General features: G+C 35.5%; 1 protein-coding gene across 1 annotated transcript in view; it reads right to left on the bottom strand.

Moving 5' to 3' along the window:
• The window catches only part of AGBL1 (AGBL carboxypeptidase 1), a 1,144,955-nt gene that overhangs the window by 1,054,974 nt on the left and 63,485 nt on the right, over positions 1-26,496 (bottom strand). Inside the window, exons 2-5 of the mRNA XM_051981064.1 lie at positions 9,959-10,022; positions 7,841-7,987; positions 5,171-5,302; positions 1,308-1,401 (exon numbers count right to left, since the gene is read on the bottom strand). Coding sequence (XP_051837024.1) covers positions 1,308-1,401; positions 5,171-5,302; positions 7,841-7,987; positions 9,959-10,022 — 437 coding nt within the window. The remainder of the gene's footprint in view (positions 1-1,307; positions 1,402-5,170; positions 5,303-7,840; positions 7,988-9,958; positions 10,023-26,496) is intronic.

Raw genomic sequence — 26,496 nt, 5'->3', positions numbered from 1 at the left:
TTTTCCCTAAGGAGATATGGTCTGAAACGTTTCATTAGACTACAAATAAGAGGATCACCTAGCCCAGATTTTACAAGGCAGTCTAAAAATACAGGAATGTTATTCAAAACCCTAAGAAACTTTCTTTGGGCTCAATAGCTCCATCACCTAACTCTGTGCATTCTGTTCCCTAGTTATATTCTCCCATATCCCCATTACTGTGATAACCTTTGTTCTCATATTCAATTCTCACTGCTGCCTTTCCCTTAGAGGATCTTAGCCCAGTCTGAGTTTTAGATGCAGGCTTATTTGCCCTAGGAAATAACACAAAGGGATTTAGGTAAGGATGGATAGATGCTGGCAGAGCTATGGTGGCTCAGGAACAAAATAACCAGGTAGAATATGAGTCCAAGATTAATGTAAGGACATCAAAAATAACACGCCTGAGCATGGAAATGCAACTTTTCAAACTACTCCATCTATCTTGGAAATTGGCTGAATTTCTTCTAATATTCTTTCAAGGTCTTCTATGAGTCACTCCCAAGAATGATTGATCCTAATGGCTCAGAATATCTGTAAAGCTTCTGTGCCCAGCCATCTTCTTCTTCTTTTTTTTTTTTTTAACATTGCAACTTGCTGTACTCTTGCAAACCAGGAACAGAAAGAATAAGCAGAGAAATCCATCTTTATATTATAATAGCATCTCACCTACCAGCATCCAACCATGATGGGCTATTACATGACCCAGATCACATATCAGAAATTGGGCTGGCTTATGCAGCTGATCTTATGGGACTTGGCATCTTTCCAAGTCATTTCTATGCTGTCTTTTAGAACCAAATAATAAAAGAATAAAATGGAATCTGAGGACTAATCGGGCTTTCTTACATTGTCGTTTGTGTTTGGAAGTTTAGTAGGATAGAATGATGATGTTTCGATGTACTTTCAGAGGAACAGGAGGGAATCGCCAAATTACACTAGGAATTCTATGAGTGTATCTCCATTTTACCACTGATTTGGACATATGGCCACCTAGACATGGTAGGATAGCTAAGTTGTGCAATAGATAGGGTACCCCGTTTGAAGTCAGGAAGACTCATCTGTTTAAGTTCAAATCTGGCCTCAGACACCACCTATGTGACTCTGAGGAGTCTATCTCAGTTTTGTCATGCATGAAATAAGCTGAGAAGAAAATGGCAAACCACTCCAGTATCTTTGTCAAGAAGACCCTAAATGGAATCATGAAGAGCCGGATATGACTGAAACAATTGAATAACAACAGAACATGATATGGTTTTATGTAGGCTAAGTAGCTATCTTTTCAGTACCTGATAATCCTGGTGTGTTTCCTAGAATAAGGGGTGATAACCTTGAAAAGCAGCTCCATTGCTCCATTAATCCCCAGCATCGCTGCAATCGTGACTGAATAGAAAAGACAAGGATAACAGTAGTTATGGGACCAGCAAGAACCAAGCTATACTTAACCTTAGAAAATGAACTCTAAGGCCTGGAAGGGGCTAGACTACTCTCCAACTTTTTGCTAGCAATCTAATCTATGACACAATAAAAAAGATGAAATATGAGGCTCAAATATCATATAATCTATAGAAAGTGGATCCAGTCTGGAACAAATGTATTTTGACTTTTGGCTTTCTCCATTATATACCGCTTTTTTTTTTTTTATTACTAGGGAAAATGGGTAGAGAATCGGTGCACAGAAATTCACTCCATGGTAGGACAAGTTTTCTGATCATTTCTTCAGTCCTATGTACAAATAGCAATGTTTCTGGTCCCTTTCCTTTCCTGCTTACCCTCCTAAGAACATCCAAGCTCTAGAAAAAGCCTGCTGTTACTGACACTTCACTGAAGGCACCACAATGATCAAGTTAAATCATTGAAGCAAGAGATTTAAAACTAGAAAAAGAAATATTAGAAACCATCCACTCTTCATTTTACAAATGAGAGTTTAGAGAATGGAGAGTGTTTTGTCTCAACTCATTCAGGAGTAGAAAGTAAAGCTGGGATTCAAATCCAGGTCCTTTGATTACACATTCAGTTCAACTTTCAGTCATGGAAATGAGTATGGACATTAAGCTGCTCATTGGTAAAGTAGAAGAATAATGTTCCCATATTAGTAAACAAATGGCCATACAAGCTTCAACTAATTAAACATTAAATTGTTACACAAAATTAAAACAACCTTTAGCCAATGTCTAACATGTCAGGTTGGCTGTTGTATATTGTGGCAACTCTCTAGATGCAGGGATGTATTAATTCAACTGAGCTCAGAATGATTTTGCTGAATTCTAAAAAGCAATTTATTGCTAGGAAATGTCTTCCTTTTCTGTCTAGACACCAAAGTATCACCCATCTTTGAGTCACTTACAGCTGAGGGAATGACCTGAGTGTTCCTTCGACTCTTTGCTAGAATTTATTCCTGTCTACTGGAAGGAGCAGAACAGTTATCCTTGTCAATCTTTCCTCTTTTTTTTAGATTGTCTGAATGAATGGCAACAAATATGGCACTGAGACCTAGAAATAAAGCCTCTGGAAGGTCATAAATCCAACCCCTTGCTTCTAATCCAGAAGAAATCAGAAAGAAATGGGACCTGGTTAAACACTTGGCCCTTAGTACAATTGTTGCTGGGACAAAACATCAGACATTCATTGTACACATTGGATGTGATGCAGAGGGAAAAGTGTAGAATGTGGAATAGAGAAAGAATAAGAAATTGACACTGGTTTCAGCAGCCAGCAGGAGCTCTGGATGGCTGCCTGAGGCTGGGCCTCTGGCAGCTCGATAAACATACCCTATTGGACATTTGGGAGCTGCCAAAGGGTCCATTGGCTTTTGCAGCCTTATTAGGGTTCCAGCCAAGTCATCCTGCTGGCAGGGAGTGTTTGGAGAGCTTGCTGGTACCTTCTCTAACACCAAACAATTCATTAAGGAGACAGCAATGTACAGGTTGCTTGAACTCTGTTATTCTCAGATCATTACATATGCTGTATAGAGTAGACTGTACAAATGTTTCCAAGATATATCATGGCACAATTGCTACAGTAAGTGCAGTATTAAAATAGGTCTCAATGGCCACTGAGATACCTTTTACCCAAAACAAAATCATAGGTTTCTCAGAGCTATAGATTTCAGAAGGGTAGCCTTTCAGTTAGAAGCAATATTGATATAATGAAGAGGCAATATAGCCTAAATACAGACAAGAAGGAAGAAGAGAGAGTGGGAAGTCATCTAACATTTTTGTTGATCTAGACCTATGATGTCATTGGTATAGAACTCAATCTACTAATGCAGGGATTCAAGATGTTCCTAAATTGTAGTGTTAAGCGAATTATCTGACATAGAAAGGTCAAGTTGACTTGGCCTCTGCTCACACAGATAAATTTTTCAGATGTAGTATGTGAATCCACATTATCAATCTCTAAGACCATCTCTACACTGTGATGATTTTTACTTATTTTTATTTCTCAGAAATTTTAAATTAAGTTTTTCTAATTTTTAGACTCAAATTGGTAGCTATAGTCCCTCTTTGTGAAGGCATATATAAGTGGTGCAATATATTGTGTGTCAGACCTATGGTGATACAATATGTAGCATGCCAGACCTGGAGCCAGGAAGACACGTTCAAATCTGACCCAGATACTACTTCTATGACTCTGGACAAGTCACTTAACCCTGTTTGTTTATAGATGAGTTCCCTCATCTATAAAGTGACTTAGAAAAGAAAATGGCAACTGCTTCAATATCTTTAACAAGAAAATACTAAATGGGCTCACAAAGAGTCAGACATAACTGAAACAGCTGAACAAAGTCACTCTCTGACTACAAAGTTGATTTCTACATCATCATCATAGCTAATATGGGAAACAACTTGGCATAATGGATAAAGGGCTGGCCTGGGGTTTTGCTCATTTATATGTTCCTGCTCTTTACTTTGTAAAAGATCTCATGCATTTCTTTCCACTTCTCTATGAAAAGTACTTTGTTAAAGATGGAAATGCTTGGTAATTACTTTTGCTTGCAATCATGTTGGAAAAGCAGTGATGCATAGTTGATACAGTACTGACTTTGAAGCCAAGAAGTCATGCCTCTGACACATACTGTGTGATCACAAAACCTCTCAGAGTTCTAAGCAATTTTCCAAGACTTTAAATTGCTAAAGAAGATGCTGACCTGAATTAGGAAAAGGAATTTCCTCAGCTGGAATACTCTATACCAATGAAATCACATGTTCAGTTCAAAATTTGCAAAATGCTCTACATTGATGACCTAATTTTATTCTCAGAACAAAACACCAAAATAGATTCTACAAATGTTTATTCTACCCATTTTACAGATGAAGAAGTTGAAACAGATGTTAAGAGGAATCAGCCAGCTGGGAAGAATTCGTGGAATGGAAGAATGGACTAGAAGCTAAGGGCTTTAAGCTACAGAGTTTATGGAGGAAAGGAAAGGAAATGCTGGGGGGTTACTGAGACTTTGAAGGCTCACTTTAGAACCAGACTTAGGATTCTGTAAAGCTGAAGTGGAGATCAAAATATAAGCTTTTGCCCATCACAGCTCATCTCCTCCCAAACAGCTGTCATAAATCTTGTCAATGAATTAATCCCACTTATCCTTTCTCTCCTTTCCCCTTTCAGTCTCCTCTTCCCTTCCCATTTTCTCCCAGTCTTGTCTTTTCCTTATCATCTTGGTCCACAAAGATCCCATACATCCTCTTCTTTTACTTCTCTACGTCTCTTGTATGTCTATCTTTCTGTCTCTGTGTCTCTCTTTCTGTATCTTTACCTTTCTCTCTCCACACACACACACACACACACACACACACAAACACACACACATATCTATTATCTCTCTCATTGTCTCTTGCTATCTCTGTCTCTTTCTGTGTGTGTCTCTTTCTCTCTGTCTCTCTGTCGATTCCTCTCACTTGCTGTCTCTCTGTCTCTGTATGTCTTTTTCTGCCTTCCTGCCTGCCTGTCTGCCTCTCTTTCTCTCTCTCTCTCTCTCTCTCTCTCTCTCTCTCTCTCTCTCTCTCTCTCTCTCTCTCTCTCTCTCTTTCTCTCTCTCTCTCTCTCACATACACACACACACACACACACATACACACACACTTCAGATTTTTAGTTTTTCAAGAATTGTTGACCAAGAGCTAAATATAAAAAATCAACTTACCTCTAGAGGCAAAAACCTGCAGCACCCAAAGACAGTGGATGAGAGTCTGTTTGTGAGACAGATTTTTCCTGGCCAGAATCAATGTCACATCAAGTGCCTCCAATTCCAGAGCTTTCTGCCCAAATTTTTTATCTAAGAAAGCACACACAAAAGAAATTAGTCTATGAGTGGCTTCTGACATTGGTCTATGCTAGTCATGAAGTGCAAATGAAAAGCATTACAAGTCTTTGAAGATACAAGGATAAAATCATTTATACTAAGTGTTTCACTGGAGTACTACATACCCCAGCAGCATAAGGGATCATAAAATTTGTATTCTTCTTAGTATTGTCCACCAATTTTGTCATGACTGCCCAACAGAGTATCATAATTGTCACAAAAATGATACCATCCTACCAGATTCCTAGGTAGATTTCCCTACATTCTCTCCTTCTTTGAGTTGAGTTCCTTAGGAATTATAAATGTCATTTCCTGAATTTTTGTCAAGTGCTACCCTTTACTATTGAACCTACTCTCTCCTCTTTCCCAGTATGGAATTATTGGGTTCTTGGATCTCTTCTCTTCTCTGTCTCTGTTTTTCTCTGTGTGTCTCTCTGTCTATGTCCCTATCTCTGTCTCTCTCCATGTATGTATAAAAATATACACAAATATATGTACATATACATACATACATATACATGTATGCCTATATGTGTGGTGTTCGGTAGTTTTTTTCAGTCATTCCTGAATCTTTGGACCCCATTTGGGATTTTCTTGACAAACATACAAGAATAACTTATCATTTCATTCTCCAGCTCATTTTACAGTTGAGCAAGCAGGCAAACAGAGTCAAGTGACTTGCCCTGGGTCATGCAACTAGGAAGTGTGTGAGGCCAGATTTGAACTTAGGAAGATGAGACTTCCTGACTCCAGGCTTGCTATTTTATGCACTGCACCACCCAGCTATGCCCTACACACACACACACACACACACACACACACACATATGAATATATATTCTAATTTGTAAGACATATCACAAGTCTAGAATACATTCCATTCTTACCTCTACTTCATAGAATACATAGGTTTTTAAGGTTGATTTCAAATGCTTAAATTATATTCTTCTTATTTATCTGTGCACATATTGTTTATATCATACATATTTATGTGTATGTATAGATAGCTATTAGCAATATAGCTACCTACATAGCTACATGTATAATGTATACATATATGTATGTGTATATGTATGATCTTATTGACCACTATGATTCATCCAAACAAGTGACTTTCAAATCTATATGTTCAACTCTCATCTCTTTTGTAAACTTCAGTCTTATATCACCAACTGACTAGTGGATAACTCTTTTAGGATGCCCTTGGTATCTTAGTTCAAAATATCCAAAATAGAATTGGTTGTTGGAGTCTTCCCCCAAATATGCCCATCTCTATTAAAAATATTATCATCCTATTCCATGACTCAGATTCATACTTTTGGACAACAAAAGTTGTCATGTCTTGTGAATTCTCCCTCCATAGCATCTCTTTTATTCATATTTTTCTCATTATTCATATGCCTACCCTACCTCAGTATTTATTCACCTACTTTAGTCACCTGTCAGCTAAATTATTATAATGATTTTCTCCCTATTCAACAATTAACTCTTCATAAAACTACAAAAATAATCTTCCTAAGGAATAGCTCTATCCCTCTCAAAAATCCTTATTCTTTTATTATTATTTCTTAGAATTAGTTAAAAAAAAGACTCAGCCTAGCAATTACAACTTTGCCTAATCTGATCCCAACTTCTTTCCAAAATGTTTCTTATTATTTCTCTTTATACAATCTATATTAATTATACCAACCTATCAAATGTTCTCTAAAATTGGCATTCCATCTCCCTGACTTTGCATATGTTGTCCCTCAACTCTTGAATATCTTCCATTCTTACCTTCACTTTTTAGAATACATAAGTTCTCTTAATATCTTCCATTCTTACTTTCACTTTTTAGAATACATAAATTCTCTTAGATTGACTTCAAATGCTGTCTCTCCTATAAAGCTTTATTGATCCTCTATTTTTCTGTTTATATGTGGTTTCCATCAAGAAGAATGGCTTCTTTAGGGGCAAGGCCTGCTTCACTATTTATTGTATATCTCTTGGTTTACTAAAACTCCAGATTTACATGCAAATTATTTCTTAGCCCTGTCTCTCCCATCCTATATTTGGTCAATTGATTTTGGGGCCCGTTTATAATTTCATATTTATCTCCATCAAATTTCATCCCACTCATTTTAGTTCACTATTTTAAATTGTTAATATCGTTTGACCATCACCTAATATATTCTTTATTGCCTCTCAGTTTTGCTATCTATGCCATCACCAAAGTTTGCAATAAAATTACTAAGTAGTAGAGAGCCAATGACATCCCTACAAAACATTCTACTTGATACCTTTCTTCACTAACCAAACCATATGAATGCCCTGATTTTAGTATGGCTAATATATGAAAGAATAAAGCTATCCTTATGCAATTATTCCCATAAATACTATGAAAATGGCTATGCCAGTGCCAGTTCTACTAGAGGTTCAGTTAATATTAGAAGTTTCCAGTTTCATCTTCATTATTAACACAATAAAACATATTTCATTCCTTTCAACCTCAGGATTCAAGGGCTGTGGGTACCTCTCTGGCCCACTTTGACCAGCAGCCGAAGCAGAGGTAAGAGGATATTGTAGTCTGGAGAAGCTGTCCGAGCAGAGTCCACCAAGGTCTGAAGAAGGGCTTCACTGCCTCCCTTACTAATCATGTAGTGGATTCTTCGATCTGTGCCTAAGGAAGGAAATAAGAGTAGAGTCATGATTTTTGAAAACAAGAAACAGGCCTAAAAATCAGGACACAAGAAGAAATCATTCAGTTTACTTTCAAAAAAAAAAACTTAAAAAGCCAAATCCTTTCTAGTTACTAAATTGCCTGATGTTTATATTGGGAAATTATGGAAAGAGGTTCAATTAAAGTTGAAAGAGACTAAAAGAGGATCTTCTAATCTTCTGTAAAATCATGAGGATGTGATGTGTAGGTATGATGGAGAAGAGAAAAAAGTATAAGCTTTTCACTACAGCAAATGAAATTAAATTGTAGAATTTAATACTTTGTTGAATTTTGTGATATCAGTGAGGATACCCCCTTTCTATAGGACATATCTCAAATCAAGGTGCAGAGAGAGGACATTCTAGACATGAAGAACATCCAGTACAAAGGCATAGAGAAGGGAAATGGAGCATTATGAATGATGAACAGCAGGCTAGAATATTGAATACCAAAAAAGGGATAATGTATAGAAATATTAGAATGATAGGAAGGGGACAAAATATGAAGAATTTTAAATATCAAATAGTCAACAAGTGTTTATTGTGTTTACACTAAACTATGTTGAGTGCTAAGAATGGAATAAAAGAAGAAGAGTCAAACAATATATACAAACAAGAATATGATGGCATAAACTGGAGATGTTCTCAGAGAGAAGACATTCAAACTTAAGAGAACTGGAAAAGGCTTCTTGGAAAAGGTGGGACTTCAGATGAGATTATAAAGAAAGCAATAGATATTAAAGAGGAAGAGAATTCTAGGCATGAGACACAGTCAAAATGTATACACTCAGGAAATGGACTCATGTGCAAAGAACAGTAAGGAGGTCAGGATGACTGGATTATAGAATATATAGAAGGGAATAAGGTGTAAGAAGATAAGAAAAAGGTAGAAGAAGGTCAGATTATGAAGGGATTTAAAAGACAAAGAATTTTTTATTGGATCCAAGAGATAATAATTAGCTGTTAGAATTTACGTCTGCTAGAGGATAACTCAAGTGTTGGGATTTTGGAAGTTAATGATACAAACGTTCTATTCAACTACCTTGCCTCCAAGACCTCCTTGACACCACCATACTTCTATGCCCAGCTATCTATTTAAAAATAAGCTATTTTCTCCTACTGCCAATATTTCATGTATGTAAGAGAACTGCCAAGAACTGGAGTGGTGGTATTGAGATACCACAAAAAGCCAGTTGGCACCCATTAGGAATGCAGAGGAGCAGAGGGGGGATATTAATGCAATAGAAAGGTTAATTAGAGACCTAGAAACAGCCCCAATTGATTCAGCTGCATTGTAGTCTCTCTGCTCATAGCTCTAATCCCCCTTCTAAGGCACCTCTTACTGCATCTGGGAGTGAGTACTTCAGTTTTCTCTTTGCTAAGTGGGAGTCCACTGTAACACTCAAGCTGTGAGTTAAATCTATTTTTATTTTGGTGGGGGAGGTAGGCAAAGAAGTCTGTCCTCAGTGATATTGAAAGGCCTCCGGGTTGCCCTTCCTACTGTGCTACTACTAATTAAGTATCATGAAAAGACAATTGTGCCTCAATATTTTATTGACTTTTTCATTACTTTCCTTTTCCAGTAGCTTTACTTTTTTACTTTTACATGGTATCTGGAAAGTGTTTCAGAGATGAGTTTGGAGTATGAAGAATGCATATATCTCAGAAGAAGCCACCAACAAATTAAATTATATTTTGAACCAAATCACCATCAGCTCAGGCACTGGGTTAGTAGAAGTTGAGTGAATGAGAAACAAAAAATTGACATTTCATTAAGAGTCTTCTTAACAAGATATTGACAGGACTACTTCAATCAAATGACACCTCAGAGAAGCTATCCAAAGATACACACATCTCTGTGCATACAAAGTTCTCATTGTCCAATCCATTAACTTCACCTGAGGAAAGTAAATAAGGGAATGAAGATACTTACCAACAGAAAGCAGCTCAGTAAGAACCTGGAGAATGTTCAGAATTGTTTCTCTATCAGAAGAGCTCTGCAAATGGAACAAAGGAAATTAATTTTTTTGTGGGATTTGTGGTTTACAAGCCTCTAAGTAATAAAAATTGATTTCATTTCTGCTATCTGTTCTTGGATGACCTTGTTATAACAGCCATACCTTTTATCATTCATTTTCAGTTACATCAACCTATAGACATCAAGTCTATTCCTTTGTTTACCCTAACCTCTCCTCCAGCCTCAGGCTACCTAGATACCATTTAGGTTATCCAAGCAGGGGTAACAGTATAGATACTTACATAACTGGAATAGGAAGTAAGACAACCAGACTTTGGTATTGACTATACAAATGCATCTTACAGTCCTTTATATGTTACCCTTTGCCCTGCCATTGCATTCCACAGACTCCAAGCACTTCCCTCTAAGCTGTGCATGTATTTGGGCCTTGACACCTGTCCTGTTGTCGCACATTTAGGAATTTTAGGTCCTTTCATCCAGCCTGAAACTGAACACTTTTTTATGTGCTGTTTCCACCAATTACAGCAGGAACCCCTTAAAAGCAAGGATTATCTTGATTTTTCTATTCTATTGATTGATGTTCCTAGCATTTAGCAAGGAACAAGATATATGTATTGTAAGGACTTAATAACTGAGTTTTCATTCTTCTTTCTTAGCTTCCTATAAACATACTCAGGTCTCCATAAACCTAAAGCATTTTTGAAAGTCTTCCCTTTGCCAATTACTCAATCAACTATCGTTCCATATCTTCTTCAGTACCTTGCAACCTAGCTACCATCTTGCCTTTCTACTAACTTTGTTCTCTTTCTCTGACACCAATGACCTAACTGTCAAATTAAAGGACCTATTATCAATACTTGTCCTTCTTGAACTCAGTGTAGTATATAATATGTTGGTCAACCCCTCCTACTGGATACTTCTATCTCCTTTGACTTCTAACCACCTCTACAGTATTTCTTGGACATATTTAACCGATCTCTTTCCATCTATTCTTCTAATTTATCCTCTTCTAAATCCCTTAAGTCAGTGTTTGTGTTCCTCAAGTTTCTTTTCTTGAGCTTTTCTCTCTCTTTCTCCTTCCCTCATTCACTCCCTCCTTCCATCCTCCCTTTCTTATATAAAATATGTATATATGTGTTTCTATATATATATGCATACATATACACACAGACACACATACACATACATTCATTCCTCTACAAATTACATTCACTTCCTTAGTTTTGGCAACCAATTCTATGCAGACAACTCCCAAATCCAAGTGCAAATTTTTATCCCTCTTTCTATCTAATTATACAACTTTGACTTCTCTTCTGAGCTCCAAACCCATATTAGCAACAAAATTTTAAAAATTTTGTAATTTGCAAATTACATTTTACATCTGGCAGTTCATGATCAACATCTACAAAATCAAACTTACTATTCACTCAACCCAATCCAACTCCCCCCCCAAAAAAAAAAACACTGCTTATTTTTCTGACATCCCTGTTTCTATCAGTGACATCACTCTCTCCCCTATCTTTTCCACTCCATTTTATCTTGCAGATGAAATCATATACCAAATCCTGTGGGTTCCACTTCTTTAACATCACTTACATCTACACTTGGTACAAGCCTTTATTACCACTTACTTAGACCATTGCAATTGAATCAAAATAGATTCTCCCATCTCCTCTTCCTCTTTCCTTGAATATATACTGCTGCCAGAATATTCTTCCTTATGCACTGATCTGATAATGTCACTTCTCTATTTAAAAAAAAAAAATTCCACAAATTGAAAAAAATAAAAATCTTTTTTTGCATTCAAGACACTTTATAATCTAGTATTATCATGACCTATTTTTAGACCTATTTTATATCAATCCCTTTCATACACTCTTCGTTCCAGTCAATTTGGACAGTTTTTTGCACTCCTGTTATCTTTATGTTTTTCCTTGCCCTCATTTAAATTTTTTTCTGTGCTTAGAATGACCTTCTTTTGGTCTCTTGAATTTATACATACCCTCTAAACCTCACCAAAAATGACACTTCTTCCATGAATACAATATAACACCCTCTTTAAGCCCCCAAAGAAAATGACAGCTCTTTCATGAAAAAAAAAATTACGCCCCTTCTGATTGCATTTGTCAATGAATAACTTCACTGTCTGGACCCTTTCTCCGATAGCACTTTTGTGCCTTTCATCATTTTGCATTTCATTTAGGCATTATAGTATCATTAGCTGTGCCTTGCCCATAGCTCACCTTATGAGAACAGGGACCTTATATAAACTTTTACTGGATTGGGATTTTCCAAGAAATAGGCACTTAATGTTATCTGAATGTTGAATGAATGAGTAGACCAGCATTTATGTAATACCTTTGCAATATTATGCATAACTTCTTATTTGAACAACACAACAACATTATGAGATGGATAGTACAAGTATTATTATTCCAATTTGACAGAAGAGGAAACTGAAGCAGAGAAATTAAGTGATTTTCCTAGAATCACACAGCTAGTAAGTATTTAAGGTCATCTATTCTTGGATTTTTTTGGTCTCCAATTTTAGTTTTCTTCTTACTGTGCCACATGGGTAAAGAAACTGAGCCTAAACGAATTTAATTGATTTCCTTAAAGCATTAGTTAAGAAACTGTTGAACTAGAATTTTAATCTTGGTCTTCAGGAAACCATCATAGTTTGATGGAAAGAGCACTGAAATTAGATTCAGAAGGTCAAGAATTAAGTTCTTGATATGCTAATTTTGTGAATTCCAGTAAGTCATAGAAGAACAGAGTAAGATTCAGTTTTCCTTATCTCTAAGATGGTAATAATAATAATTCTACTGTCTATGTATGAGTTGTACAGATCAAGTGAAATAATACATGCAGAGTAGTTTGAAAATTTTGAAATGTTACTGCATATAAAATTTATCTATCAGGAAAATAGTCTGATTCTAGCTAAGTCATAGGTAGGTGTTATTATAGTGTAGGAGACTACCTAAAGTTATGGGACGCTGTGAAAAAACCAAGATGAACAATAACTGCAGATATCTCACTTGGATATTTCAAGCATGATACCATCCAGGTATTTATGCATCAGGACCATTGTTATTTAGTAAACCTTCTCTGGGGGCTTGCTTTGGGGGATTCAGCAGTAAAATGAGCTCCAGAGGGAACATTGATGGAGCACAGAAATAGAACAGGGGAAGGTGACTTTGGGAGACCTATATAGCACATTTAACACCATTATTTATCAGCAGACATTTTTTTAATTAAGGATTTATGACAGTGAAGAGGGATCACCTAAAAATGTCCTAATAGTCTGACTACCCGGGGTTTAAAATGATGTTTGTATGTTTTATTCTAGGTGTTATCATTAATTGTTATATCAGGGAGAAACCTTAGAGATCATCTCATACAAACTCCACATTTTACAGAGGAGCCATATGAGATTCAGTTACTTGTCCAAGGTCATGTAACTAAACAGTGACTGAACCAAATCTGGGAGTTCCCCATCTGGCATTCTATCTGAAGTAACATATTATTCTTGTATTTATCCTGGGTCTAATTATGATAATATTTCCTCCATCTGAAAAGGATCTCAAGAAGCCATTGTGTCCAATCTCAAGGCAACACTTCACCTAAACTTATGATACTTCCCTAAGGATGACCATTAGTCCTTCATTAGTCTTCATTAGTCCTACCCCACCAACAGTTTCCTTTCTTCAATTTGTATTAGCTCTCTCATGTATATATGACAAATGTCTCATGAGTATGACAAAATCTAACAAAATATGCTGCTTTGCACATCTTTTCTAATTGTTTCATTAATGGATATTGTAGTTCTCTACATCCCATCCAGAACCATTTATCTCAGGCATCGTGCTATCTCTCCTCCCATGTCCCACATTTCCCCACCTGCAAAGTCATGCTCTACACAAGCCCTTTAGAAATCATGTTTCCTCTATCCCCATGTACATTCTTCCTGGAGAAGATCAAGTCATTGATCTTCGGAACTCCACTCTGGTGTTCAATTGAGGACTGAGGACATACTCACCAACCCAGGATACTTTGCTGGCCTTAAATCATGCTCCATATCCTATTCATAGTCATACACCTTGGATATCTTGCTATTTATGTTCCGCTACAATATGTATACTACTCATATTAAATTTCTCTACTTTTCCTTCTCTTGCTTTGGAAACATTAATCAAATCAACTCTCATTACTTTTGGAAATGACATGCCTATCTACTGCCCTATGGCTCCATTTATTATCCTCATGACTTCCCAGAACAAAACCCTATTTCCTGGTCATCACTTCTCTTTTTAAAAAAATTTTAATGTTTTTATTTTCAAAACATATGCATGGATAATTTGACAACATTGACCCTTGCATAGCCTTGTATTTCAGATTTTCTTCTCCTTCCCCCCAATCCCTTCCCTAGATGGCAAGCAATCTAATGTATGTTAAACATGTTAAAATATATGTTAAATACAATATGTATAAACAATTCTCTTGCTTCACAAGAAAAATCAGATTAAAAAAAGAAAGTAAATGAGTAAGAAAACAAAATGCAAGCAAACAACCACAATAGTGAGAATGTTATGTTGTGGTCTACATTCATTTCCCACAGGCCCATTTCTGGGTATAGATGACTCTCTTCATCACAAGATCATTGGAACTGGCATTAATCGTCTTGTTGTAAAGAGTCACATTCATCAGAATTGATTGTCATATAATAATGAAGTTGCTGTGTACAATAATCTCCTGGTTCTGCTCATTTCACTTAGCATCAGTTCATGTAATTCTCTCCAGGCCTCCCTAAAATCACCCTGCTGATTGTTTCTTGTAGAACAATAATATTTCATTACATTTATATACACAATTTATTCAGCCATTCTCCAACCAATGGGTATCCACTCAGTTTCCAGTTTCTTGCCACTATAAAAAGGGCTGCCACAAACATTTTTGCACATGTGGGTCCATTTCCTTCCTTTAAGATCTCTTTGGGATATATAGCCATCACTTCTTTACCTATACTATTTTTCTTTTTAGAATGTATGCTCCTTGATTGTATCTCTTTGGTATTTGTATCTTTACTACTTAGCACAGTGCCTGGCATATTTATTAAGCTTAGTAGCTTAATAAATAGAGCCATGTAGGGAGCTCAGCAAATAGAGTGAATGAGTTCATGCTGGGAATTTGAGATAAGTAAAACAATCTTTAAAAGAAGAGATGAATCAAAGGAGACAACACCATGATTTCTGGGCATTAGGGTGATTCTATGTTAATATCACATAACAAAAATTATTTTAGGATAATTTTTATTTTTTTATATTTTAAAAATTTTGAGTTCCAAATCCTTTCTCCTTTCAATTCCTATCCCATCCATTGATAAAGAAATCAATGTGATATCAATTATACATGTAAAATCATTCAAAACATATACTTGACAAAGAATTATTAGAGTAAAATGAGTTGTCTTGCCATAATACTCACTATGAATTGATTCACGCATCTGAATTTTTAGAGTTGTTCTCCGTCCTACCAGTCCAATGAATAAAGTACTCATTCTCTTCACACCAGCACATATGGTACATTCATGCTTTGACTGAAGGAATAACATTGGAAGGATATGAACTATCTCCTTTCCTAGCTCCTGCACCTGCTTTTCCTTCAGACTCATTTGGAGTTTTCAAAATCTGAGATTTTTTTAAGATAACAATAGAATGGCTGTGTGTTGGCTAGCACTAAAGTACATCTCATTCATTCAACATTGTTCTTTTCTTCCTTTTTTTAATTGTAGTAAATTTATTTATTTTTAATGCACATTGCTTTATTGTAAAGGGCAGGAACTCTGTATGATTATTTTAATCCTACAACAAGGTGTTAACTCAGTGGAATTGATTAGACAATGATTATCTAGCTTAGCATGTGAGTTCTCTAGTTCAGTATGAATGATTTAATCTTTCAACAAATAATGGTTCCCTAGTAATGTAATGATTGGTATATGCTCAGTATACTGTACTGATGTAATTGTAATAGAAGGTATAAACTGGGGATAAACTCAGCAAGAGGGAGACTTCAAGATAGAGACCATTGTGATGGCTCTCCTGCATTCTTCCACTGAAACTGAAACCCATTTTGGAGGGCCTCCAGAAAGCTAGCTGAACCCCAAGCAAGGAGACAAACTGTGAAGGAGACAATAAAGACTTTTGGACTTTATCCCTGCTAGTCTCATGATGATTACTCTGCTGAAACAAAGGCTGGTCCCAAGACCTCCAGAAAGCTAACCAGAACATTACACTTTATGAATCATTCATTTCGAGAGAGAAAAATCAGAGCAAAAGGGAAAAACCATGAGAGAGATTAAAAATAACAACAACAACAAAAAAGAATTGAATTTAGTATATGTTGATTTACATTCATTTTTCTTAGATCATTTTCTGGATGCAGATGGCATTTTCTGTCCATAGTCTATTGGGATTGTTTTGGGTCACTGAACCACTGGGAAGAATCAAGCTTTTCATAGTTCATCATCACACATTATTACTGTTATTGCATACAATATATTCCTGGTTCTGCTTGTTTTGCTCAGCATTAGTTCATCTAAATCTTTCCAGGCCTTTCTACAATCAGTTTATCATTTTTTTTTTTTTACAAAACAATAGTATTCCTTTATCTTCATGTATCACAGCTGGTTCACCCATTCCCCAATTGATAGGCATCCACTCCTTTTTCAATTCTTTGCTACCACAAAAAGAATTGCTACCAAACATTTCACCCATATGGGTTTTTTTCCCCTCCTTTATGATTGCCTTGGGATACAGACCCAATAATGGCATTGCTGGTTCAAAGGATATGCACAGTTTTATAGTCTTTGGGCATAATTCCAGATTGCTCTCCAGAATAGATGGAACATTTCACAACTCTACCAACAATGTATTAATGTACACATCCCCTCCAACATTTATCATTAGCATTTCCTGTCATCTTAACCAATCTGAGAGGTATGAGATGGTACCTCAGAATTGTTTTAATTTCTTTAATCAAGAATGATTTGGAGCATTTTTCATATAATTATAAATGGCTTTAATTTAATCATCTGGAAATTGTCTATTTATATCCTTTATCCATTTATCAACTGGGAAATGAGACTTGGATTCTTGTAAATTTGACACAATTTTTATATATTTTAGAAATGAGACCTTTATCAGAAACCCTGGCTGCAAAGATTTTCCCCCCCAGCTTTGTACTTCCCTTTTAATCTCATTTCTGTTGGTTTTGTTTATGCAAAAATTTTTTAATTTAATGTGATCAAAGTTGTTCATTGTGCCATTCATAATGTTCTCTAATTCTTCTTTGGTCATAAATTCCTCCCCTGTCCAAAGATCTGATAGGTGTTCAACATTATTCTAAGTTCTATTGGAATACAAATGAATAAGACACACTTTTGCTCTCAGACAGATTATTCAACCCATAGGAGGGTTGAAATATCTTTAAAAGAAATTAAAATACAAGACAGTATTAGATACCATAAGCAAAGTGTTACTTTTATAATTTATAGAGTTAAAGATGGGAAATTGTACATAGATCAATGAGTAAAGCCTCCTTACATTACAGGTCTACGAGAGGCTGTTATTCACACAAGGTTACATATATAGTAAGTAGTCAAGCTGGGACTTGAACCCAGATCCTCCAACGTCAAATCTTAAATTACTTCCATTGTATCACATGTAAGTACAAAGAATGCAGATATTAGGTTGTTGCAAGTGGAGGTAAAGCAAGGAGGGTCAAGAATAAAGAAAAATTCATGAAGTCTGTGACATTTGACAGGACACTGGAAGATATGTAAAATTTCAATAAGGAGAACTACAGAGGGAAAGCATTCTGATAGAAAGTTTTTTTTTTCCTCAAGAACAAGTCTCTTGTCATATTCCGCTCCCTGCCAGGAAATAATGCTTCATAAACACTCAAGGTATAGCTCCCCTTTAAAGAGGGGGGACAATTATCTACAACTTATCTAATCAACTTGACCAAGTCACTGAAAGGGCTCAGTTAACTACCACCTAACTTTTGACTTGCCTGTAATACATCAGTTTATCATTGCCCTCTTCTATCTCCTTTTTTTATCTTCCTCTTTTTTGCCTCCCAATATGTCTCCTGCTGACCATGAGTTGAAGCTTCTGAACTTGTAAGAAGATCCTAGTTGTTTCTCTGTGTTTCTAATGCTATTGACCTTAGCACTGGCAATAACTAGGGACTTTCCTCTGGATTGTGCAAATTGATTTTAACCTGTACTGCTTCCCCGGCTCTCTGTTCTACCTGCTCTGTTACTTCAGTCAGTGAGTCCATGATCAATCCTGTCACACTTGTCCCTGGTTCTTGATTCTTGTTAGCCAGGATCCAGAGGAATAGTAAGTGAGCCATGCAGTACAGTGTCTTTTTAGGGGAATATGATTAGATTATAGAACTGAAGAAATTGAAAAGCTTTCAGTAGCTATCAACTCCACCCTTTGTTCAAATTTGCTTATCTCCTCTATAACATTCTTGACAAACTTTCATGAACCTTCGATCTTCAGTGATTGGAACTCCCCACTTCCTGAAACAACCCATTCCACTTTTGGACAGTCTTCATTACTGGATTTATTTTTCTCTAAGTCTGCACTGAAACCTGCCTCTCTGGCATTTCCAATTTTTGGTCCTAGTTTTTTTTTCAAGATCCTAGTAGAACAATTCTATTCAAAAAATCTTCAAAATATTAAAAATAATTTCTCAAGTCTCTAAATAGCCATTTTAACCCGACCTTCAGTTGATTTTTGCATGCAAAATTGCTGGATTCCTTTAGATGTTTTCCACATTAACAAGATCCCATCTAAAATCTGGTACCCAAAAATAGAAATACTATTTCATGACCAGAGCAGATTAGGATTATCACCTATCTTGATCTGAACATTGTACTTTAATGCCATATTATCACATTAACTTTGTTTTTGTTTTTGTTTTTTACCATGTTACTCTGCTAATACAATGTGCTTGCAGTCTACTAAAATCCCCATACTTTCTATCTTCATTTCCCCTATACATGTGCAATTGGCTTTTTTGGAAATCAATTTAGAATTTGACTTTTTTTTAATTCTAGGATTTTAAGTTTGTCCCTATTTAATGCCATTTGATAGCTTCAGTCTATCATTTCAGCCTGTCAACATCGTTTAGGATTTTTATTTTATTATTCAATATATTAGGTATCTCTCCCAACTTTATGACAATTGGAAATTTTTATTTCTGTGCTTTTATCTCAATCACTAAGAAGTTCATGACAGAAAACCAATGGGACATAGAGGTTACTAGACAGTAAACCTTTGGTTTGCTGTCCAATTTGCATACTAACTCTGGGACTCTGGGCAAGTCACTTCAATTCTCTGAGCCTCAATTTTATCAACTGTAAAATGGGCATAATAATATTCCTTAAGTCACGGAACTATTCTAAGAGGGGGGGAAAGATTTGCCAATCCCAAAGTGCTATATACACATGAACTATTATTTTCTGATTCCTACTTTCAAAATCTCTGTAATTAGATTATTGTAGAGTCCTGGGCCTTTGAAAATCTTGTTTGCCTGAGTTCATCCTCTGCATTGGGAGCTTTGGCTGAATAGTGGAAATACCACCATACCATTTGTCTGCACCTGCCCATCACAGCAGAATGGAATTTTAACAAGAAGTGACATACTCAGAAATGCAGTGCTCAATCCAACTATCACTGATTTACATCCAGGCATCAACACATGCACTGCTTTGGCCCTTCCAATCCATTTCACTAAAAGCTGGGAATGGAGGCCAGAGCATGGAGATTACTATGTCACTTGAATGAGTTGCCACTCCAGTTTTATAGACCTAGAGGCATGAAAAGAGCTCAAGCTAGAGGAACAAATAAACTACAATGACTCTCCCTCTCTAATCTTACATGTTACCATCCCCATACCACTACTAATATATCATTTTGTAGAAGAAGATAGGAAGAAATTTTTTTTAAAGAACAGGTGAAGGTAAGGAGAGAAAAGAAGGAAATGGTGGGGAGATAAGAAAAGAAATTACAGGGGAGGGTACACAGATAAGGCAAAAATACTATTTCAAGCCACTCTATCCCACTCCCACGAGGCCTTACTTTCCTATTTTAGTCAACATTGTTCTCTTTCCTCCTTAAACATGTGAATCTCCTATTGCTTGTAATACTCTTTTTGGAATTTAACACACATTACCTTGTATTGCCCTTTGACCATTCAGTATGTAACTGTCACTTAATTGAATCCAAAGTCTCCTTGAGGTCAGGAATTTAATGTCAGGTTTTTGAATTCCCCCATTGAACCTAATACAATGCTTTTTCACATAAATAATAATAATAACAACAATAACAATATAGGTTATAATATGTCACTTGTAGTGAGTGAATAGTGTCCACTATGCCATATATAGACTTATTTCCCTTATCTCTACCTATTAAAATGCTTCTTTTCCTTCTGCATGAGTTCATACCTAGTTCCCTCTCCTCTATTCCTCCACCACCAAAAACCCTAGCTGAAAGTGACTTTTTTCTATTCAAATTTTCCTAGCATATTTTACCTAGATATTATGAATGCTTTCTTAGAGAAGAATCAGAAGATGCTAGACATATTGAGCACCAAGTCATATAACCAAAAAATGAGTATATGTTTTAATAGAGAGGAAGCAGCTCACTACTAATATGGGAATCATTCCTGAATCAGCTTCTGTATATTTTGAAATCACTGCATTGTTATAAAAAAGATCAAATTGAATACAAAATATTGAAATGTTCATGTTTATTGATGCTTACTCCGAAAAGGAGACTTTGTAAGTTCTAAAAAATCTCATGGACAACATTAGTGAAAAGTTATGACTAGCATCACTTTATGAAACAGTAAGACACAATGGAAGGCATGTTAATTTAAAGATACTTTAGCAAAATATTCCAGGTATATTATAAAATGAAAAAGGAAGAAAGATTAAGAAGATCTGCGAATATTTTTATGACAATTTTTTTCACCATCAAGAGTAGAAGAGCCAGTTAGTCAGATCATCTAAAAGCATTCATTAAATGCTTGCTATATACCAGCCAGTTTGCTAAACACAGATCTTACAAAGGAGAGCAAAGACATTCTCCTGGTTATGTCCAAGAATTTCATATTCTATTGAGAGAGATGAAAGGCAAATAAATAAATAAATTTACAAATGTAAATCCAAGATAACCTCAGAGGGAAGGCACTAACAGGCTTAGAGAAAGGCCTCCCAAACAAGATGGAATTTGAGCTGAATCTTGAAGGAAGCCACAGAAGTCAAAGTGAAATGAGAGAACATTTCACACAATGAGGAAAACCAGGGCAAAATGGAAGAGTTGGGAGAATGAACATCAGGTGTAAGACCCCTCACTTTCAAAATATCTGAATGAAGGGTAGATTCCAAAATCCCATGTATGTACACACACACACACACACACACACACACACACACACACACACACACACACACATACTATACCAAACATTAGCATTACTGCTTATATCACTTTTTTTTTTAGAATTTAACATAAATTCTTTTAATCAAACATTTAGCAATTCCATTTCAATGTCCATGAAAAGACAATTGAGAAAACATTATGTAATTATGGATCCATGTGCCTATTTCCCTATTTAAATAAATTGTCATAATAATAAACTGTATACACAGGCAAATTGTTGATTATGGTATTATTATGAAATAAGAAACAATAACCTACAATAGAATATATCTTTATCATTACATATTTGACTGAATGATGTAGATAATTCAGGACTTCACTGTGATTAGTTTTTATTGATTATAAAGAAGCATTTGATTCAGTATAACAAAACAATATCTTAAAAGACTCCATTCACCAAAGAGATGTCTTCTCACTAATATGCCAAAATAATACAAGATGCTTTGAAAGATCTAAAAAGAGGTAACTTTCTTCAGTGACCTCCTAAAAATAATGCATAGTCAGTAAAAGAATTTGATCTCATTCTACATGCAAAAAAATGAAGTTGAATAAGAATGCCTATTGTCTGAACTATGATTTGCAGATAGAAATTGTCCATCAATACATATATCTTGAATATTGTAAATGGATAATGAGTTGAACGCAAAATCAAAAAAAGAGGAGGAGAATGGATTGGATTGTTTTCAGGAAATGAAAAAAAATTCTTTTCATGATCTAAAATAAAGGCATATCTTTTGAATAACAACAATTTATGATGTCTATGATTCATGAATTGCCTGGTTACTTACCTAGACTTAATTATTATTATCAGAAACTTATCTTCTTGCAATATTGAGTCAATTCTGAAATGTACCGCTCTTCAGTACTTCCCTGACCTTGGGGTTTTTCTGATTGGAGATGGGAGAAGGTAAACATTGGAGCACTCTTAGGAGATCCTCCATCTAAGAAGAGAATGCAGGGGCATACTAAAGTACTTTTTGCAGCTTTTCAGTTTTATTTTGAATTGTCTTTTCCTATTAAATTGTGAGTTTCTTAAGAGAAGAAACTATCTTTTGAATTTCTTTGTATCCCTAGTGTTTAGCATAGTGCCTAAAGTACTTTTTGCAGCTTTTCAGTTTTATTTTGAATTGTCTTTTCCTATTAATTGTGAGTTTCTTGAGAGAAGAAACTGTCTTTTGACTTTCTTTGTATCCCTAGTGTTTAGCATAGTGCCTAACACATAACAGGCACTTAATAAATTTTATCGACTGACTGTCAGAAACACTAGTATCCCTGAATAATTAAAAGTGAGGATCACCCAAAGGAGAATAGAAAGAAGAATTAGGGGCATGAGCTAGTTGTAACACACTATAAACAAGTAATTACAAAGGATAAGCTGAATAAAGGAGGTCATCAAAGAAATACTTTATTAAAAGAGATGAATTACTGATGGATATGGCTCTTTTCAACAATGAGGTGATTCAGACCAATTCCAATAGACTTGTAATGGAAAGAACCATCTGTATCCAGAAACAGGATTGTCAGGACTGAATGTGGATCACAATATAGTATTTTCACCTTTTTGTTATTGTTTGCTTGTTTTTTTGTTTTCTTTCTTATTTTTTTTCCTTTTTGATCTGATTTTTCTTGTGCAGTATGATAAATGTGGAAATATATATAGAAGAATTGTACATGCTTAACATATATTGGATAATTTGCTGTCTAAGGAAAGGGATAAGGAAAAGAGAGGGAGAGAAATTTGGAACACAAGATTTTTGCAAGGGTGTATCTTTGCATATATTTTGAAAATAAAAATCTATTATTTAAAAAATAAAATAAAAATATGAATTAGTCACATGCTGAGAGTGAGAGATAACAAAATTACTCCTTTTGAGCTCCATTGGTATCATCACAAAATCAATAATAATTGATGCTGGCTTCTATAATGTTGGATAGACTTATTGTAGTAGACTTAAAGAGAGGCTATACATGAGTCTCATAAGATGCAATTGATATTGTTAAAAGGGATATCCATATTTATTAGATCATACACCCATTTGAAAAAATCTGAATTGGGAAAATAGTGTGTATGTGTATGTTTCCTTTTCCCCAATCCATTCCCATTGTTTAAAAAAATAGGTTTTAAATTTCTTGAAGACAGATAACCATTTCATTCTTCATCTTTGTGTTCTTAGAACTAAGTAGAATACATTCAATATAGTAGGAGCTGTATTGCTTGAATTATTTGAAAAAAAATTATTGAAACATCAACAGCCTAATACATGCACATGTATGCACATGTATATATAATTGTATTTTTATATTGTATGTGCTTATAAATAAGTATGAATATTTATTTATATATACTATTTCAGTTATCTTCATAACTGCCCTGTGAAGTGAATATCATGAATAATCACCTCTTTATAACTAAAAAAGTCGAGTCAAATTAAATAATTTGTCCAGCATCACATAACTAGCAATCATATAAAAATGTTTTCAAATTCTGATCTTCCTGACTTTTAATCCAACATTCTATCCTACTATACTGCCCTGGCTCTGATCTTTCATTATCTCCCTGTAAAATTATGGAAATAATTTGCAAACAAGACACAGATTACATAATTCAGATGTAGATAAAGCCTCCAAGAGCATTTGGCTGTGCTGCAGAAACATAGAGAAGAAATCTATACTTGGACCTTGAATTCACAATTTTTTGCCTCAGAATTGAGATTCCTGCCAAGAGAGCCATGCAGGCATGATACACTATGTTTTAAAAATAAATAAATAAAGAAAGAATAAATAGCTAACAATAGAGAGGAAAATTCCCCCACCAAATCCCAACTGACATTAATTTATTCACTGCTATATTTACCAATAAATATTGTACACTATTTAGAAGAATAACACAAAGCCGTTATCTCAACCACAGCAATAATAAATGAGCAATTAAAGAAGGCAAGATGCTTTGCGCCTCAATTTTCTTTTAATGTTCCCTTTAAATGAATCGTTGAGTAATCCCCTTGTTGTTTAAGCCTTTCCTATAAAAAATGGATACATGAAGCTTTCAAAAAAGGATAGGCAATTGGTGGAACAAATGTATCATTCAGGGTATAGACTTTTGAGCTAAAGGATCCTGAAATTTGGTGGAACAAATGTATCATTCAGGGTATAGACTTTTGAGCTAAAGGGTCCTGAAATTTAAAATATACCTTAAGTCCTTAACTCAGAAATCTACCCTATAACGACTAATAGTTTGCTAAGGATAAGTATGTAGAGTCAGCAGGCACAACCTTTCCCATTACTATAAAACTGCTATCAGGAGATACAGGAAGTAATTAACTATAACCATTGTTCTGTATTTGAAAGGATGAGTATAACGTATGTATTCAGCCCTAACTCTAGCTTTCTTCTGCAGGAGACATATAAGTAGAGTGATCAGAATTTGCTACTCTAATCCTATGTGACCTTCAGGTATAATGAGATCTAGAGAGGAAGAAGGAGGGCCTTTTTCTATCACCCCCCCCCATATAAAATACACAAAAGGGGAGAATCAAATATATATATTAACTGATTATTTCCCCCCATATTCCAATAAAATCATTTTATTGTCTGGAAGAAAGTAAATTTTTTCCATGAATACATACCTTCTAGTTCTAAGGAAATGTCCAGGAAATACACAAGTACAGGAATTTGGACTGCACAGATGGTCCTGAAAGAGACCTGACCTTTCCCACTTGCTGAATCTGGTGGCCTTGCCCTCCAAATTGTCCTTCCCAGCTCCTTGACCTTGAAGCAATATTCCCAGAATAAGGGAGTGATCTCTCTTGAAATCACAAAGAATCTTAAAGTCATTGTAAGCAAAGTCAATGCCCCAGGAAAACTATATTGCCAGACCTAAATCTGGATAGCATTGCATGAAGATTGCCCTGAGTTCCTATTGGTTAAATTAAGAACATTTAATCTTGCAGAATGATCTCTGACAGAAACTCTTTTCCTCTGTCTTCTCAGCTTAAAGAACGATCCTGTGCCGTTGGGGAATGGTTGAATAAATTGTGGTATATGAATGTTATGGGATATTATTGTTCTGTAAGAAAGGACCAGCAGGATGATTTCAGAGAGATCTGGAGAAACTTACATGAACTGATGCTGAGTGAAATGAGCACTATCAGATCATTATATATAGCAAGAACAAGACTATATGACAATCAATTCTGATGGACGACAATCAATTCTGATAGACCAGGCTCTCTTCAACAATGAGATGATTCAAACTGATGTAATAAGAACTGTCCCCCTGATCTTTGGGGGAAGGAGGGGATCTGGATTGGAAAGACTCTGAATCTTGGGAGTGGCCCCAGCCTCCTATTCCTAGGGGAAACTCCCATAATAATCTCCACCTGCAATTCAATTAGAGATCTTGGTCTGGGGCATAATTACCACCCACTATTGAATTAGTCTTTCAATTCATCTGGAGATGGCTCCCTAGCCCCAAACCATAGAATGCTAATAAAAAGACAAGATTCTATATCCAAACTTTCACTAATTCCTGTTTGGAACTAACCCTCTGGAAAGTTGTTTCCCAGAGTATTAAACCCTCTTTTTTTCCCCAAAAAAAATCTTGCCTGCAGATCAGGATTGTGAATTCTTTCACAAAAACCTGTGATACCGGCCTGGGTACCCCATTGCTGCTAGGGTATTTTTCAACCCTAATTTCTCAACAAAACCAATTCCAATTATTCAGTGATGAAGAGAGCCATCTACACCCTGAGAGAGGACTGTGGGAACTGAGTATTTTCATAGCATTTTCATTCATAGAAACATAGCATTTTCACTCTTTGTTCTTGTTTGCTTGCATTTTATTTTGCTTCACTTTTTTTCTTGTGGGACAGGATAATTGCATAAATATGTATATACACATTGGATTTAACATATATTTCTACCATGTTTATTAAGGTTTACAAAATGCTTTTCAAATATCTTATTTTATCTTTA

Source organism: Antechinus flavipes, chromosome 2 (assembly GCF_016432865.1).
Source record: "Antechinus flavipes isolate AdamAnt ecotype Samford, QLD, Australia chromosome 2, AdamAnt_v2, whole genome shotgun sequence".
Classification (NCBI taxonomy): Eukaryota; Metazoa; Chordata; class Mammalia; order Dasyuromorphia; family Dasyuridae; genus Antechinus; species Antechinus flavipes.
The sequence above is the reverse complement of the archived record's forward strand: the minus strand, read 5'-3'. Positions and strand labels throughout refer to the sequence as shown.